This window comes from Zonotrichia leucophrys, chromosome 4 (assembly GCF_028769735.1).
Source record: "Zonotrichia leucophrys gambelii isolate GWCS_2022_RI chromosome 4, RI_Zleu_2.0, whole genome shotgun sequence".
In the NCBI taxonomy this organism is placed as follows: domain Eukaryota; kingdom Metazoa; phylum Chordata; class Aves; order Passeriformes; family Passerellidae; genus Zonotrichia; species Zonotrichia leucophrys.
Genome location: NC_088173.1, coordinates 41,347,564 through 41,365,525, shown reverse-complemented (window position 1 = coordinate 41,365,525; position 17,962 = coordinate 41,347,564). Strand labels below are relative to the sequence as shown.

Genomic DNA, 17,962 nt, shown 5'->3' with positions numbered 1-17,962 from the left:
TAAAACCTTTGCTTTTCATGGCATGGTTTCAGTGTCTGTGTCCTCAGATTTGCTGCTAAAAGATTCCTTGGGGAGTTCATTGTCCCTCTAGAGTATAAATTCTTTTGCATTACACACTTCCTTCAGCTTGAATGGCTCACACACTGGTAGAAGACAATGGAAACCATTTTGAACTTTGATTTCCCAAGATGCTGACTAGCAGGAGGAAGTGAAATATGAATGTGATGGAGAAGTGACTTTAATGTTTTGCCAATGTTTTGCCAGTGTTTTATTGTTTTAATGAGCAGTACTCCACAGCTGAAAAACTATTTGCACGGGACCATAAAGGAGAGAACTGCTCAACTCTGGTGAAGAGTAGCTAATAATCTAGGTTCCATATCTTGCTGAGAAAGTCATCATGGGCTTTATTCAGATACAGACAAGTACCTGAGGTGTGATTGAATAGTGAATCCTGGCAATGAATCCCCACAGCCTCTCTGCCTGCCATGTGTGTAGGAACGTGGATGCTCATTGTCACCAGGTGTATGTCCTCTGTAGACATTGCTTTGGTGTTTTTATATGTGTGAAGTGGCAAGGAAACCCTGGACTGTCTGCAGAAAAATTTTAAGGAGCTCGTGGAAGTAGAGCAGTAAACTTTTACAAAGTAAACTTTTACAGTTACTGCTGCTGTATTTACATTCATAATAATGTGGCCTGGGCCTTCACTGAAAGATAACCTAGGGAATAGCTCATTTCAGACTAATAAAGCCCTGCTGTCTTCTTTAGCTGAAATCTGAGTTGATGGTCAAAATGTCCCTGACTCTAAGGTGGTTATCAGTTTCCTTATTTTCACATACACCAAATGATCCCCTGCTCCAAAGTGTGATGCAACTTACTCCACCTTCTAGGAGATTCAATGTAAGTAATCTGACCTCAAGAGTCAAAAGGGCAAAAGTGAATTGGAATGAGTGTGAAATATGATTCTCCCTGCTCTCAAATAAGTGTATTCGATCCCCTGAGGTTTATGACATTCACAGAGGAATAAAAGCCCCAGAGATAAGGGTGGGGCAGGCATTGGTCCTGGGGTGATGTTCATCTCTGTTTCAGACCATACTCTCCTTGGTGTGCTGGGATCCAGCATCTTTCCCATTCCCTGCACTTTTGTCCCTCGTGCTCTGTTTGTGTAGAGCTAACAGTAGCTATTAGCTTGATGTGCAACACTTTGTAAAGAGCGAGGTTTTTGATTTACTGAGCTGTAAATCAAACCTCCCCTCCCCACCCCACCACCAAGAACAGGGCTCAGAGAGGAGCCACGGTTGGCAGCAGCTGTCATTTGCATGTGCAAACATCCCGGGCCCCTCCTGATAGTTCCTGTGTGCCAGTCACCAGCACATGTTTCACATCTGAGTCACATTGGGTGGAGGGCTTCTGAGCTGCTTGGCAAACACAATTGAAACACACCAACCTGTGTAGGACTTCTTTCATTTTTGTGTACTTGGGTATTCTTACTGATAGTAAAAAGAAACACGGGTAGTTATGATCAAAAGAAAAGTAGGGAGTGTCCTGGTATCAACATGTCAAAAAGGAGTCTTAAAAAAAATTAAGATTGCCAAAAGTTGGTATAAATTGCTTTAATGAAAATCTTCAAATACAAAACTCACAAGCATTGGAATAAACAAAATATTTAGAAAAGTCCTAAAAAGAAGCTACCAGGCAAATGATAACTTTGATGTTTTGGTTGGAACTTACATTTTTACAATAATAATAATAATATATTATTAACTTCATGTTGACTGTATGTAAGACTTTCCATCTTACACTCTCTTTCCTTCTGTTATTGAACTTAGACAATGTAAACAAACTCACCCTTCCTTGTTTCTGATCTATGTTATCCTCTGATACATAACCCTTCACAAAATGCATCTGCTCCATGGATGCACACACTCCTTTGACACACTGAACTCAAGTATAACCTTTTCAGTGTGCAGGTTTCCATCACAGCTACGAAAGTACATCAGTTTTGAAAGTCATCTCATTAAAAAAGGTTTCCTGCCCTACATTAAACCCCATGTAACTAGTAGCATCTTTTTAAAGCTTAAAAAGGGAGGTACAGTAGTGTGGGGTAGTTCTTCCCTGCTGTGCTCATAAATATAAGGCATTGAGAGTGGTGTGGGCTACATACCTTCAAGAAAAGTAGATGCAAATAAATATATGCAGAAGGCCCCAGCTACTGTCCTAGGCTTTCTGTTGCCCTAAGGACCAGCAGCCTGTGTGCCACAGGGAACTATTCCTGGCACAGCCAACTGCAACAGGGTGTGCATGGGGAAGGCTCAGCTGGGGAGAAAAGCCACCACCAACACTGATTTCTGTCCAAAATTGCTGTTTTTCCAGTAAGAAGGATGTCAGCCTGACTGGGCACTTCTGTCCCCAGGATGCTCTATAGCAACTCTGGTGGTTGAGGGGTGAGTGGTTTCCTCAGCGTCTCTCCTATCCCATTTCCCCAAGACAAGAGAGACCTGGGTGCATCAGGGAGTGTAAAGCAGAGAGAGCTTGAGAGCTTTACCTGTGCACAGGTTCAGGAAAGTCCTTTCCAGCTCAACTGCCTGCAGAGTGGTGCAGGCTGAAGGGTCATGAGCACTCACTGTGCAGCCTCCTGAGCACAGAGGGTTATTGCCAGGGCCTGCTGGGCTCCTCTCCTTTTCGTGCAGGGAAGAAGTGTGTGATGGCAGAGTTTGACCACCCTACAGGAGCAGCCTGCATTTCCTGCATCAACAACTTGCCTTTGGAAAGCACAGAGCCACAGCTTCATCTTGTGACTGAACAATCCTAGCTTGAGAAAAATGTGTGTTGTCTCCCCAAATCTAATAGAGGAACTGGTTTCTCTGCAAGGCCTTTGCCCCTGCAAGCACCCTGACCTTGGTTTGCTTTGTGTGTCCAGAATTTCCAGCCCAAGACACCCTCAGCAACCACAGCCCTCTCTCAGGCTTCCCCACACAGTGCGAGGTCACAGCTGTACAGCTCAAATAAAAACTCTGCTTATCCTTCCTGAAGGCAAGCTTTTGGAGAAACTGCTTTAGGAGCTGTGCTTGCCAAAAGGAGAGGGAGAGGGGAGGTTGCAGTGCCTGGGTAGGCAGAGCCCCAGGTAGTGTGAGAAGCTCTCTGCGTGGTGTGGAGAAGGGTTCCACGCTCAAGCACAGTGACAGGCTAGATCAAGAGATAAACCAGCACCTGCCTGGTCTTATTCTACCTGGATAATTCTCCTGGAATCTTCCTTGTACCAGTTACCCAGTGGGACCTTAGTCTTCCCCAGCTAACAGCTGTGCTAGTGCTGCAACATTTGCTTCCTTTACCAGAATTAAATCCCGTGGCAGAAATGTGAATTTCTAGGATTAGAATTTCCTACTAGGCAAATGCTTTACATTTATCCTGAGTGTGTGTGTTGACCACTTAAATGCAAGCAATAGCTTTGGCATTTTTGATAACATAAAAGCCGTAGGAGAAGGGTGGAAGGCCAAGCAGTCTGCCAGGACCAAGGGGCTTTTCCACAAGCTCTGGCAGTGTTTCATCATCCAGCATCCGCAGCACGCGGCCGTTCAGCTCAATGGACCTGCAGAGGAACAGAGAGGCTGTTTGGGCAGCTGTGCTCTGTTTGCCATTGAGTACAAGCTGCTCTGGGCCTGAGTGTAAACATTAACTCAGCCCAAAGCCAAACCGAACTTCCCTTGAATGTGTGTGTACACACACACACAGACATCTGCAGCACTCCCACTACAGGGACTCCTTCAGAGTGGTAGCACAAGCACATTTAAAAGTACGTTTCTTTCTCTTCCAGTGAGGTCAACAGCTAGACAGACTTTGAAAAGTACAAATTTAAATTGCTTTTTCTTCTGAAAATATTAATATTCTTTTTCGCCCACAGAGCAGATCTTTTCCCTGTGGATGCATTAACAATGACAACAAAAAGATCCCACCCACATACAAAGTCTGAACACGTTGCTATAAATCAGGAGCTGGCACTTGGGAAAGCAATATAATTGTGCTTGTGCAAAAAAACCCAAACCAAAACAAAACAGGACTTTAGCAGCTGGTCCAGAACACTGACACCTGCTAGGATAAACTTCCAAAGTAACATCAAGTGTCCTTATAACTTAGTAAGCTTTCAGCAGCCTGAGTTTAGGAGACCTGATTTAACAGAAGTCAGATCTTACTGAAACAAATCCAGATGAATGAATGGTAACTTCTTCTTTCCCCTTGCAAATTGAAGAAAGTGAGGTTTTAAAGACCATCTAAGCCTACTCACAGTCTTTCCTCAGGGATGAAGGAATTGCAACTTACCTGGAAAGAATATTCTCTTTGCCATGAGGAAGTAAGAGGTACTGATCCACATGCTTGCTCGATAGGTAATCTGGTAGCTCCAAATGATGGGTGACGTTGTAGAGGTTTAAAGCAAACAGTGTCACATCCCCTTCTCTGTACTTTGGGCTGCAAGGCAAGAGAAGGTGATGGTGGGGATCAGAATGATGTGTGACCTTGCAATGTCCCAAAGGGCATTTTTTGGCCCGGGGGTGGCCATGGGCTCAGTTTCCAGGCTATTTTGCCCTTTCTGGAGGCTTACTTGAGGCTGCTTGTGCAGTGGAGGTAGACACGGAGCTTCGTCTTGTTGGCTCCGGCCAGGCTGACCTGCAGCACCTTGGTACCCACCAGCTTCTTGTAGAGCAGTGAGAGCCAGTAGTCCTGGGAGGCACAAAAACACATGGAAAAAATTGCATACATGCCAGGTGCTCCACACATCTAACCTTAATTTTGAAGCTCATGTCAAGGGGTTTTCCCCATAGCTTTTTGCTTTTTGCTTTACTAAGCTTTTCACATCTACTTAAATTCACACACCATAGCTAAAAGGGAAGCCCTGCCTGTGAGCAGCTGTGTTTAGAAGGTGCCTTAGACACATTTTCCCCTTCATAAGGAACTCTCAGAGCTCTGTCAGGGAGAGATTGTGCTTTCGAAATGCCCTTCTGCAGGGTACAAAGAACCTTGGGACTGAATGCAGGAATGTAAGCTGCCCTTCCTGCAGGAAAGCTTGTACCTAAGGCACAGGTGCAACACCAAGAAGGAACTCCTAAACTTTGACCCCTTTAACATTGTACTTCTGAACAGGTATCAGGATGGATTTCTAAATCTGAGTCACAAATGTATCCTCTGACACTCCAGGATGATGCCTCAGAGCAGGGCAATGCCCAGTGCAGAGTCATTTTTTCCAGGTCTTTCCTGCTTTCAGAGAGCTTCTCCCAGCTCATTTGTTGGTCTTTGAGGTTTTCTTAGGAGGAAAACTATTGTGTTTCTCCTCTGACTCACCAAAAGCCCAGGAAATTACTTTTGCTATCAGCCTTCATTCTGAATCCCTCTGCAAGGAAATGTAGCCTTCTGACACTGATGTGCTTCCTCATTTCTGTGCTAACTACAGCTGGATTTGGATTTCCCTGCCTCTGAAGTATTACTGGCTTGGTTAACATCTGTACTGTCCATAGGTGAGGAAAAGGGCACACAGTTTCAGTCCAAATTAAATCTATTTTAATGAGGGAATGAAAAGCCCAAAGTCACAAGCCTGATGATGCAGCCTCTGGCATAGGAAGCAGCTGAGCAAGTAGGATGGAAAATCCCTGTATGCTGGGTTTTCTTTTAGGCTGGCTCTATGACCACCAGTGAAAATCACAATTTGGAAGCAGAAAAATGAGAGGAAAGTGAAAAAGGAAGATGCTGTCCCTCACCCCAATCTAAGCGCTAGTAGTACAAAGAAATGTGTCACTTCTGCAAGAACAATGTATAGTTCATATAATGAAGTTTCATCACAGCAAAGTATATTTCCTAATAAATAAAACTATACTAAATGTATATTTCAATTTAATTATCCTTCAGCCACAACTGTAGGATGAGTATGCTCATATAACACTTGACTTCACGGTGGCATGGTTTTCACATGGAATATAATAGATTTTAATATGTCTTTTCCCTTCTGTTTATAAACTACAGATCACTCAGCTGAGGAGTAGTCAACCCAAAACAGACCATCCAGAAAAACCTTGTGAGATCCAGGAGCTGCTATGTACAAACCAGAGCATTGTGTCCCACAAATCAGTTTCTGATGTGCTGAAGACTGGCTGCCCCCTGCAGTTGGAGTAAATATCTAGTGTGCATACATATATTTGTAATAATACATTAACCTGTAGTGCAACATGAGATAGCTTAAGGTGCAAGGATACCTGTGGCCATCCAAGCAAAAAAAGGTGTTGTTAAAATAGCTGGCCTGTCCCTCCACACCCAGAGCTGCCTGTGCAGAGGTGCATCCAGGGGCTGTTCACATACCGGCAAAGGCTCAAAGTTGGCGTCCACTAGGTGATAGGTCCCTGCCCCGAAGAAAACCTGTCTCATGACCACATCAATCCCCTGCCTGGCTGAAAGCCCGAGTTTGTCCAACCACCTGCCAAAAAATGAGGCAAATATCATGCAGATGAAAGTGCTGACCTCAGCAGTACTTTGTTGCCCCTCTCAAACCAGATTGGGAAGCAGGAAAACAAAACTTAGTGAGTGATGATGACTTCCTTAAAAGCACACAACTAATTTCAAGTCTTGCATTGGTTGCATGAAAAAATAATTTCAGTCCACCTCTTGAAGTCCAAGTTGGTGGGAACGGTTGCTCCATTCCCCTGTTTGTAGGTGGTGGAAACTAGGAGTGACAGCAGTTTCTCCTGAACTGGCCAAGGGTCTGAAGGCTGAGAGAAATCATCACACAACAAAAGGTTGCCTGTCATTATCAGACTTTGACTTGCTGGCCCACCACACCCTGATAAAAAGTCATCATGTCTTATAGGATGGAAAAAAACTGCTCTCACTCCCCAGGAAGCCTGAGGAAGCCACATTCCTCCTGTGGGGCAGCCCCATTCAGCTGTCAAAATACATAATTTCCCCACATCTGGGACCCAGTACTCACATAAAACCAGCAACATAGGTGTTAGACAATCTGGGAGCTCCTCCTCCATAGGCAGAGCTCGTCTCTCCCAGCCACACCTTCTTGTCCGGCACAGTCTGACCAACAATCTGGCCAGCGTGGCATTAGAAAAGAAGAGAAAGAAACGACAGTTAATTTTTTGGCTACTGAAATGAAAAATATTTTGTGTTTTAGCCAAAGGCTTACTTAGGATGTTTACATTTAAGGGATAATGCTCTGAGATGGGATGGCACAGAAATTTGGATCGAAAGGACTAGAAGTAGATTTACATTCCCCCCTGAAAAAATCCCTAACTTGCTACCCATGTAAAACAGGACAAACATCACTAAAATCCAGGTCCCATAGTTCCTCTTGTGCTGAGTAATGCTATATTCTAAGTTATAATGCTGTCAGGATCTCAGAAAAAAAAAAAAAAAAAAAAAACAAAAAAAACACCCCAGAAACATTGGGGGGATGGGATAACGATAAATTACATCTCTGAGTAATTACTCTATCAATAAATGAGAATGTTGTAGGTGTGTGATGCACGTGGCATCATGTTTGCTGCATAGCAAACTGTTGGAGCTCATTTATTTTTAGTATCATTACTTTTAATTTTATTTTTTTTATATACAATGCCAGCAGAACTCAAGCTTTGAGTATCCCTGTCTATTGCTAGTAAGAAGTAGTGCTTTATTTTGGATTCCGTTAACCCCCTGGAAACTGAACATGGGAATGATTGAACAGGATCTCCTGGACTTCACCTCCAGGACTTCATATATGGCTGTGGCAAAGGAGTCCAACACTTCAGGGCTCAAGAAATCCCCCCTTGTTGCACTCTGTCCATTCACATAGTAACTGAAAATCAGGGAAAAAACATAGACAAAATTAGGGAGTAATACCACCAGTGGTACAAAACACCACTGAAAAAATTCAGTTGATTGGTACATTTATCCACAGCATGATTTTTCTGTCCAGTGCTTTTTAATTTTTTGTTTCCAAATGTGTAGGTCTGTCACTTTTATTTAAGGGACTTAAAGATATGATTACCTCAGTGGAGTCAGGATATCACAGAAATTTCCACCAGCAGAAGTAATAGGTTTGTTTGCATCTATTTATTAAGAACAAGGAAAACATCACCAAGAGCCAGCTTCTGTAAGTCTTCTTCTGTTGAGGAGTCTATGTGATTACTTGCTCAACTCTAATAAGTTATATATTGAAAATATCAGCTCACAGCATATGTCCATCTGCTGGAATATTTTGGCCACTTGGAGGGAGCTGAAATATGGGCATCCCTATGGCATAAATGGTGCCCTCCACCATGAGCAGAAGAGCTTTTAAGTCTTGTTTGTCCAAATAAATTGGAATGGTGGCTTTTGCAGTTCATCCTGCTCTCACTCAGTCTGACCAAAAACAGCTGAAGCCTTCCACCCACAAGAGGAAGCTAAAACCTGATAATCCTAAATGAGTTAACAACAGCCCAGGAAGGGGAAAGGACATGTTTCATGCCTTTCTAGCAGCTGAAAATAGATAATTGCTGTATGTATACATATATATAAAAATGAGTATGTACATCTTTTCTCACTGTTGTCTGACTGCTGCATATCATGTCCTGCTTTTGACTCTGGAAAGAAAACTGCCTTCACATGGAAATGACTTTCAAACATGTGGAGTTCATGGCCCTGAGGCCAGTTTACTCCACTGTTGCCGTGAGCACTTTAAACCTACCAATCAAAGTCCCTGCACAGGAGGAAAGGGCCAGGTGCCAGTGCTGTTTGCACTGTGTGTGGGATCTGAGCCTGAGTTACCCACACAGAGCCTGAAATTACTCCAAGAGCAAACTCAAGGGAGCAGGAGGAGCTGCTGGCAATTCTCCATGGACAGGGGTCAGCCAGACCTACAGGGCTTTTTCTTTATATCAACTAGACATAAATAGAGCAAACAATATTATCATCTTGCGCATGTTACATTCCCCGTGACTAACCCCTACCACTGCTTTTGGGTCTCTGCACCAAGTAGACCCTTTGGAGGCATCAGCATTTCTGTAATATCTCCCTCAATTAATCTCCTTTCTGAACATAGAACTTTGTGGAGAGGCCCCTGAGAAACTGTCAAAAGGGGCATTTCACCCCCCTCTTTTCTGTTGAGACTGATAATTCTGTTCAAATTGACATTTTTTAAAGAAAATGAGGCAGTAATCAGAGTGACAGTGGCATCCAAATGGTACTTACTGGTGCCATGTGACAGAGTCGATCACCTTCCCTCCCGATTTCAGGAAGCTGCAAGCAGAGGGAATGGTGGAGGAAAGGGGATTAGCAGCACCAGTCATTACTCCCACTAGTGCAACACCATGCACAGCCCTCCCCTCTCCCCACAGCTGGCAGTGCTGATGGTGAATGCTGGGGGCCAGGCTTGCCATGGCTTTTAAGCAGGCTTTGGGCAGCCTGACTTCCTTAGCAGGTTGCTGGGAGGATGAATTGACCTTTGTATAACATGTGGGTGTTTTTCAGGATAAAAGCCCTTGTAAGCACAACCCTAGAGGCAGTATACTCAATAGGAAAATGTGTGGACCACTGATGTACTTCCAGCAGCTGAGTTTTACCTGGCTGAGTATTCAGGCCTTGAACTCAAGCATGAAGGTAAGATTATAATTGTCATCTGTCAAGGTGAAAAAAAATTGTTCAACCCTGCCTTAAAGCCTCTTCATGCCTCCTGCATATAGGGGCAGACAAGCCACAATTCTCCACAGCTGCCTCACTCCAGGGAATGCTGCTGGAAGCTCACACTCCTACCTTCTGAGCAGTCTCCGTGTGTGCTTTCGGGGCTGCCCAACGTCAGGGCCGTAGAGCTTGGCATGCTGATAGAGGGCATAGTTATTCAGCAGTTGGCGTAAGTGGATGAAATCTTGCCCCAGCTGGAAGCCATCAATGTGGATGCCAGATTTCTTCCTGAAGCTGTTGGGCTCTGAGGAAGACACATGCCCATCAACACCCCTCTCTATTTCTGGGGCACAAATTAGGGCAGTTCCATCCACATGGGAAGCACCAGTTCCCTAAGGCTTCACCTGATCTGGCATAGTGTGGGTGAGATATTTGAAGGTAAGCATGAAACCAAAAGCTTGGGGGGTACAGCGTGCTGCTCTCCAGGACTCTGTCCCAGCCATAGGTGACATCCTGCACCTTGTGGGGGATTGTTCACCTCATCTCAAAGCCCTGATAGGAGCAGCAAAATCATCTCAATTTGCTCATTCATTTTGCCTTTCTGTAAAATCCCCCTGAAAATTAAGACCTTAATGTCTCTTTATAAAACATCACCTTGCCTTGATGTGCCATCATCCAAAATATCCAAAGTTACTAGCCCACACCCTCTGGTGGTACTTTTCTAGGTGATGGCTGGTCTGGTCAACAAGCACTTACCATTCCCAAGTTCCCAGGAGATGTTGTACCTCTGGGAAGCACAGTAGTCCAGCAGTGCCTGGGCATTTGAGCTGTCCCACTGCAAGCCACCTTTCCGCAGCAAGGCATTGAGTCCAAAGATCAGGTGAAACCCTGAGCAGTTTGCAAAGCTGTAGAGAATATCCAGTGTATTTTCTGCACAGAGGAGAAAGGAGGGGTGTTTATCTTAAGGTAGTTGAGCTGTGGCCAAGTTACAATCTTTACTGCCTGTATTTATTTAGCCTGATGCTGCAGATGTGCCAAACTTTCCCAGCCTGACAGAAGAAGTCAGGCCCCACTACACATCTTGCAAGCTTTGAGAACCTCCCAACTGTCGCAGACATCTTATGTGAAAAATCCTTTCTTGGGATTTTTCTCCCTTCTGAGAAGCTGCAGTTTCAGCAACCAAATGTAAACTGCTGCTGTGGAATGCAACAGGTGGACCCTTGATTGGTCTCGTGTGGATGTTTGGATTTACTGACCACTCACGGCAGAGCTGGCTCTCGCTCTCTCTCTGGGACACAGATCTTTGTTATTCATTCTTTTCTATTCTTAGCTTAGCTAGCCTTCGGAGAACTTTTTCTTCTATTTCTTTTTAGTATAGTTATAATGTAGTATATGTATCATAAAATAATAAATCAAGCCTTCTGATAATGGAATCAACATTCTTGCCTCTCTCTTCACCTCAAAACCCTTATGACCACTGTCACATCCAACCCCTGCAACCGAATGCTATTAAATGTGGGATGCCAAACAGTAGAAAAAGAGTTCTCTGAATATTTTTCAAAGTGGGTGAAATATTTCTTTTTCAGTGGTTTCAGCTCCTAATAGCCTATGGCCCTTTTACTGTGGGGCAGAGAACTGCATCCCCCTGTTTAAGTCTTACTTGTAATGGTGGTGTTTTTGTGCTTTTTCCGGTTCTGTTCGGCAAGAATCAGCTTCTCCTGGCTGGGCCATTGGGCCAGCAGCATCTTCTCAACAGCAGCAAATGCAGGCCTCGAGCCACAAGCCTCTGTAGGACAGGAGCAGGTTGATAGGAATTAACTCCTCACCTCAGCAGCCAGCAAACCCTTGTTCCAGTGGGCTGACAAAGCATGGGCTGCAATGCTTGAGGAGCAGATAAGCCAGCCTGGCATGCAATGGTGTTGCAGAGGCAGGGCAGTGCTTCCTGCACTGGCCATCTCATGCAGGGGAAAGTGCTGACTTCCCCACACGGCTCACTGTCAGGAGCCATAAGGCACATTTCCTTCAAAGCTTTTTTCTTGGCATGCAAACCAGGAACAGGCCATAACCAGAGAAGAAGGCATGAGCCAGAGTCACAGGAAGCGGCTACTTTGCAAAGTGCTATGAGGGAAAAATACCACTTGACTTCAAAACTGAGCATCACTGGCCGTACAGTAATGTAGGATTGCACAATTGTGCTATGTGCCACAGGAATATACAGGATTTTTTTCATTTGAAATACCTCTTGACCCTCTTGCTAAGTTCAAAGAGAAAATACCAAGCTCAAGCAGTTGACAGGGCTTCATCAGGTTTGCATTTGCCCTGTCAAAGCAGGAGGGCAAGGCTGCATCCCCAGCCAAGCTCTCTGGTTTTGGGAGAGAGATTGAACACTCTGTTCTCCTCAGGTTATTTCTTAGGAGAAACAGAACATCCGTTCCTTAATTTTCATAATGAAGCCACAGCTTCTGAGCTGAACTTGACCATCTTCCAGACAGTGAGGGAGCTCCCAAGATTGCTGCAGGGAGCAGAGGGCAGCAAAGGGAGAGTCTCAGGAGATGCCACAGAGGATACAAGTTCCCCTACATCCTTTCTCCATTTCCCACAGCTGGCACAGCTCTTCCCACAAACCATGCTGAAAGTCCACAGATCTCCTCTCCATGGATGCTGGCAAAACTGAGACTGTAGAGGGTCCCCAGTGTTGCTGCTGTGCCCTTGCAGCATCCTCAGCCTGTGTCAAAGACCCTCCAAAACCTAGGATGGTTTCAAGTCTGACAAGTTGATGCCCACTTTACCTTGCTGTGCCTGAAATTCCCAGAGGATTTTTTCTTCTGAGGTTGAATCCTTGTTGGGATCAAAGATAAGAAAGTCTGTCTCAGTGCCACCAAACCTCAGGAAACCTGGGGACAGGGCCGCTGCCAGGGCACGCAGCTTGGAATTGCTGAGGAGGGAATGCCAACAATTAGGAAACCACTATATTTATGCAGACTGTGTAAAGGGTAAACATGGCAAGCACTTTGAGGAACATGCTGCAGTAGGTGACCTGGGGCTACCCAGTAGCCTAAGGGAATTCCTGATGGCTTACTGGGATCTGCATTCCAGCCCTCTGCATTGTACAAAAGGGATACTGATGCCAAGTGAGCCAGGAGAACGTCTAATGGGCAACAAGGGGAGAACATACCTGAGGGAACATCAGCAGGGAGCCAAATCCTGGGGGCAAAGTAAGGCAAAACTTTAAAACAATCTTGGTTTTTTTCATCCTAAACATCCTCCTCCCCTAGAGTTTTTAGTTTTGTTTGTGCAATGCCAACATAAATGTCCTGTGAGAATTTGAGCACAAAACTGACTTTACATCATCAGCCCCAGCTTCCCTCACAGCTGCCAAAGCACTTGCCTTTGTACCCAAGGGTGATTAGGAGTCCCTGCTGGGACAGGTGTTACCTCTATCAAAGCAGGTGTACAACAGAACATCACTGTGACCTGCTCACATCCCATGCTGGATTTGCAGCACCACACATCCCATAGAGGATATGCAGCACCAACAGGCAGCCTTCTCTGGGGGAAGAAGCCACAAGGCTTTGGAGGGCACTGGGCACGTTAGGCACTATCTGCTCCGTGGTGACAAACAGCAGATTAGAGGCCACCAAGTACTTCCTGCTCCTCATGGTGGCAGGCCTGGCCTCAGGCTGAACCCCAGGGTGTGAGGATGGGGCTGGATGTTGGAGACCTGAGCACTTTCCAGTAAAGCTGGTGACACCTTTCTCACCAGCCCAGTGAGGACAAAAACGTGCAAGTAGTGGGAAAGCAGGACTGGAGGATCCACACGTTTTTTGAACATTTACATGGATGGTGATTCCACCATCTGCTTCCCTGCGCAGCCTGTTCCAATGCATGTTTACCCTCTCAGTGAAGAATTTTTTCTTAATATCCAGCCTGAAGCCCCCTGATACAACGGAGGCCGTTTCCTCTATTCCGGTCAGTTGTCAGCTGGAACAGACTGACCCACACCTCAAAGGACCCAGCCTCCTTTCCGGTGCTTGCGGAGGGCGATAAGGACACCCCGAAGCCTCCATTTCTCGAGGGCAAGCAACCGCAATTCCGTCCGTTTCCTTCTCCTTTTTTTTCTGCTGGCAAAGCAGCTCCTCTACCAGGCTTATTCTCGAGCTGAGCTTTCCCTGCATCCCCCCCCATGCCAGCCCCTCCTTCCCCGAGCACCAACGGACCGGCGCGGCTCGCACCTGGGGAAGGCACCGCCTTGTGCCCCGGGAGGACGGGATTAGTGAGCCCGAAGCAGTCGGGATCCAGCAGCCTCGCCCGACCCCATTTCTAGGGGTGAGGCACTCCCCGTCCCCCCGGCTCGCTCCGCAGCGCTTTTGCCGGCACGTCCCGCTCCTCCCCCCGAGGACCCTTTCTCCGTTGCCCAGCTGGGCGAGAGGCGACTCACCTGAGCAAGGCGACATAGCGCGGGTCCCGGGCGAGGCTGGCATCCAGGGTGAGGGAGAGGAAAGCCGGGCTCACCTCCGCTCGGGGGCTGTCCCGGAGCCCCAGCCGCAGCACCGCCGGTCGGTGTCCCTGGGCCAGCGCCGGCGGCAGCAGCAGGAGCGGCAGCAGGAGCGGCAGCAGCGGCGGCAGCAGCATCCCCGCTCCCGGCCCGCCATCCCGACGCCGCCGGCACCACCCCGAGGAGCTCGGAGGGCGGGCCCGGAGCTGCAGCGCTCCGCTCCCCGCCGGGAGGAACCGCGCTGGCGTGAGCAGGACCTTCCTCACCCTCTGGAAGAGCTCCAACAGCATCTTCGAGCCTCAAAGCGGCAGCAAGACGCCCGACAGCCAGTGTTACCCAAACGCCTCAGCCATTGCAAAATGAACCTGTGTTTACAGCCGGCTCCTTTCCTGCTCGCACCTTCGCAGCCTTAGAGCCGCCTCCTCCAGCATCCCGCCCTGCCCGGGCGGCCCTGAGCATTTCCGTGTACAGCCAGCGGTCTGGAAAATGTCACCAGCACTGAACGCTCGCTGCCTCTCCAGGGCTGGGATGTCAGCCTGGAGCCCCTTCTGCGGCCTTCACTGCGGGACACCGACTGCCAGCAGCACAAGCCCTGTCAGGCTGAAACCTGACTGTTGCAACAGTCCATACTGTTGGAACAAGTGTTTGTCCTAATTGCAGAGGTATGAAATTTGGAATTGCTGCTACCAAAAGGTTTCAGGCAGGCTCTGGGTCTGCCCTCTAGGTGCACCCTGCAGAGTCCAGTCCGTACTAGAACTCGTTCTTTGGCAGCAGCTGACCTTGTTAGGGAGGCCTGTCAGGGAAGAGCCAGCTGCAGCCATGGAGCAGGTATGGCTTAGTGGCATGGAATGGCTTGGGTTGTTCCAAACCCTACACCATGGACAGGGATGCCTCCCACTAGACCAGGTTGCTCAAAGCCCCATCCAGCCTGGCCTCGAACACTTCCAGGGTTCCAGGTGCACACAGCTTCTCTGGGCAACTTCTGCCAGTGCATCACCACCCCCACAGTAAAGAATTTCTTTGTAGCATTGAGCCTAAACTGACCCTCCTTCAGCTTAAGGCCATTCCTCTCTCGCCCTAGCATTCCATGCCCTTGTAAAAAGTCCTTCTCCAGCTCTCTTGTCATCCCTTCAGGTACTGGAAACTGCTGGAGCCTTCTCCTCTCCAGGCTGAACAACCCCAGCTCTCTCAGCTTCTCTTCAAAGGAGAGTTGTTCCAGCCCCCTGATCACCTTTGTAACTTCCTAACAGATCCAAATTCTTGTCTGGAGGGCCCAGGGCTGGATGCAGTACCAGAGATGGAGTCTGGAGCAGAGGAGGACAGTCATCTCCCCTGATCAACTGCCCACTCTCCCTCTGATGCAACCCAGAATACAATTTGCTTCCTGGATTACAAGAAGGTTTCTAAGTTTCTATGCACACTACTGACACATTTGCAGAATTTTTACACAACTACATTTAACACCACCATTACATTTTCCACCTGCACCAATTAATCCTGAAGCATCCATATTTCTTAGGAAGTTTGTTTTGAAAATGGCTGCCTGCTGGAACAGGCTGTAAATCTGTTACTTTATTCAGGTGCAGTGCTTCCCATACACACCGAAGTTGGGGCATTAATCTGTGGCTCAAGTGCTTGCTTGCCTGGCCCTTCCTGTTCCTGCTTGCTCTACATTTTTGTACTATTAAGTAACTCTGCTCCGGAACTAGAACTTGACTAAATTAACTCTGCGTTTGATAAACTCATCCACGTCCCTGCCAAAAAGGAAACATCAGTGACACTTCTGTCTCAGTATCTTAGTTGGGGTAATGCTTCCCATTTTGGGAGTGCAGCACCAATTATATTGCTACACCCTAGGAAGGGCCGGGGTGACTATCTGCCAGAGGAATAACTCATCTATCACTGATGAGTGGAGCACCAAACAAAGTGCACCGCCCCATGGGTAAACTAAGGATACAAGAATGTAGTTCAGTGTGTGAAAAAATCATTGCTGCAATTCTAGCTAAGGTTGTTGCCACAGGTGCAGGAGGAAAGGTCAGGAGCTGTCAGGCAAGGTGCAGCCTGTGCACAATTTCTTTCTTTTGGAATTTCCTACTTCTGCCTTTATATCCTTCATGTTCTTCTTTGAGAGGACACATTTTGAGTGACTTGCTACTGTGCAGTGCCCTTCCACAGCAAAGGCACAAGGTGTGTATTTCAAATGGTCAAGGCTATGTTTTGGGATCAGTTGTTGTGTACAGATGTGTGTACGTGAAGTCTGGCAAGTGTTGTGTTTTTAGCAGCCTGCGAAACCTTGTTGCTGGAAAACAATGCATTCCAGCATTAAATGAAAAGTAGCAGCTTTTGCTTGGGCATTTTTGAAATGGTTTTGTACCCATTTTTAAATATTACAGAGTAGGGGAGCTCAGTATAGATATATTTGGACTTATGGAAATCAGGGCAGAATTTGAGCGATGCCCTATGAACTACAAGGGGAGCACTTAAGAACTAGGACTAGGCTTAAGCCCACTTGAGTGTTACTTGAAGCCAGCTCCAAACAAGTGTCCCATCCCTCTTCCTCGTCTCACACAAAACCTATCCCCTGCCTTGTGACATTCAAATACTTTGGTCTTGCAGCTCCTATCAGACAGTTCTGCTTCTCCCAGTAATGCCATTAGATACCCTGTGATGACTAGATTAGAAAGAACTAAAAACCTTCCAGGAATTTCCACTGTCTAACAGCAGCAGCAGCAGCGATGGGCTATTGCTAGCAGGGGCACCTCTGCTGTTCCTGGGCAAGCACCAATAACTGATAGAGTTTTACCTGTATCTATATATATGTCAGTGCTTCACCTTGTGTATATTAAGGGAATTCAGAAGGGAAGAGCTGCCTTTGCAAAAGGCAAACAATTCTTGTGACACAGATGTTTGGGCAGATGAACAGAGCTGACCTGTGTCAGGATGCTGCTCTGTTTCTGTGTAAGAAGCCTCAGGAAGATGAAATTAAGGCTAAGCTGATGCGAAGAAAGCATGGAAACTGCAAAACCAGAGATGCCTATTAGAGTGGTTTTGTGAGCTGTCCTTCCTCCCTGCAGCCAGATCTTGTCCTGACACAGAATGCAGCTCTCAGTACTCCCTGCTGGTTTTATTTCTGAACCCAGATGGTTATGGGAGTCTGAGATGGCACACCCTGTTTGTTCAGAGATGGAAATGACACCTTGGGTCTAGATTTTGGCAGTTTTCTTTGATATGCACACAGAGATTAAATGAAGCTTTAAAAGGAAGGACAAAGTGAGAGCTAGGCAGGACTAACTCATGTGGAAATGGCTTTTCAGAACATAGGAACACAATAGGTCTCATTCACACTATGAAAATTAACAGCTAAACCTTATCCTAAGCCTGACTCTCTTACTAGTCCTTCCAGGGAGACAGTTTTCAGTAAGTTATGTACAGAGGTCCACAGAATCATGACTCAGAGGAAGAAAGGGAATCACACAAACACAAGAACTGGTCTATGTGGGCAAGCTGGAAAGTGGAGTGAATAGAAATAAAGGCTAAGAAATATGCTCTGAGGTTTTAGGTCAGAACATTTCTCTGCACCTGAACAGACTTGCACACACAATAGCTCTCATCCAATTTACTGTGGGTTATGAAGACATTGGCAGGAACATCCAATAGAGCATATTTTTATGACCTACTTAGCTTTGAAGCATCTACCATTATATCACATGGAAATAAGATAAATTCATCAATGTTGCTTCTTTTCATTTAACACAGGCTGTAGGATACAAATATCCCATTGAAGCAAGTGAGAAATATTTGCTTTCCAAAATATCTTGAATCCATCATCAGCATAAGTTTTCCCAT

The 17,962-nt window shown here is 46.4% G+C and overlaps 1 protein-coding gene across 1 annotated transcript; it reads right to left on the bottom strand.

Annotated features, from left to right (window-relative positions):
* Nucleotides 1-1,628: 1,628 nt before the first annotated feature.
* On the bottom strand, nt 1,629-14,545 carry HPSE (heparanase). Its single transcript, XM_064711268.1, has 12 exons — nt 14,060-14,545; nt 12,411-12,556; nt 11,282-11,407; nt 10,378-10,551; nt 9,754-9,925; nt 9,193-9,240; nt 7,726-7,819; nt 6,965-7,071; nt 6,340-6,454; nt 4,595-4,713; nt 4,315-4,461; nt 1,629-3,586 (listed from the first exon to the last, which is right to left on the bottom strand). Exons 1-12 carry the CDS (start codon nt 14,404-14,406, stop codon nt 3,427-3,429), a joined length of 1,755 nt encoding a protein of 584 aa, XP_064567338.1. The 5' UTR covers nt 14,407-14,545; the 3' UTR covers nt 1,629-3,426.
* Between the last annotated feature and the right edge of the window lie 3,417 nt (nt 14,546-17,962).

What these genes read in the sequence shown, in the direction of transcription:
- HPSE (XM_064711268.1), bottom strand. Translation starts at nt 14,406, where the DNA reads ATGCTGTTGGAGCTCTTCCAGAGGGTGAGGAAGGTCCTGCTCACGCCA. An exon ending in ACCTATGTTGCTGGTTTTAT is followed by an intron (nt 6,455 to 6,964) that starts GTGAGTACTGGG and finishes ATTTTTTGGCAG; the next exon opens with GTGGTTGGACAAACTCGGGC. An exon ending in AAAGAGAATATTCTTTCCAG is followed by an intron (nt 3,587 to 4,314) that starts GTAAGTTGCAAT and finishes GTTCCTCTGCAG; the next exon opens with GTCCATTGAGCTGAACGGCC.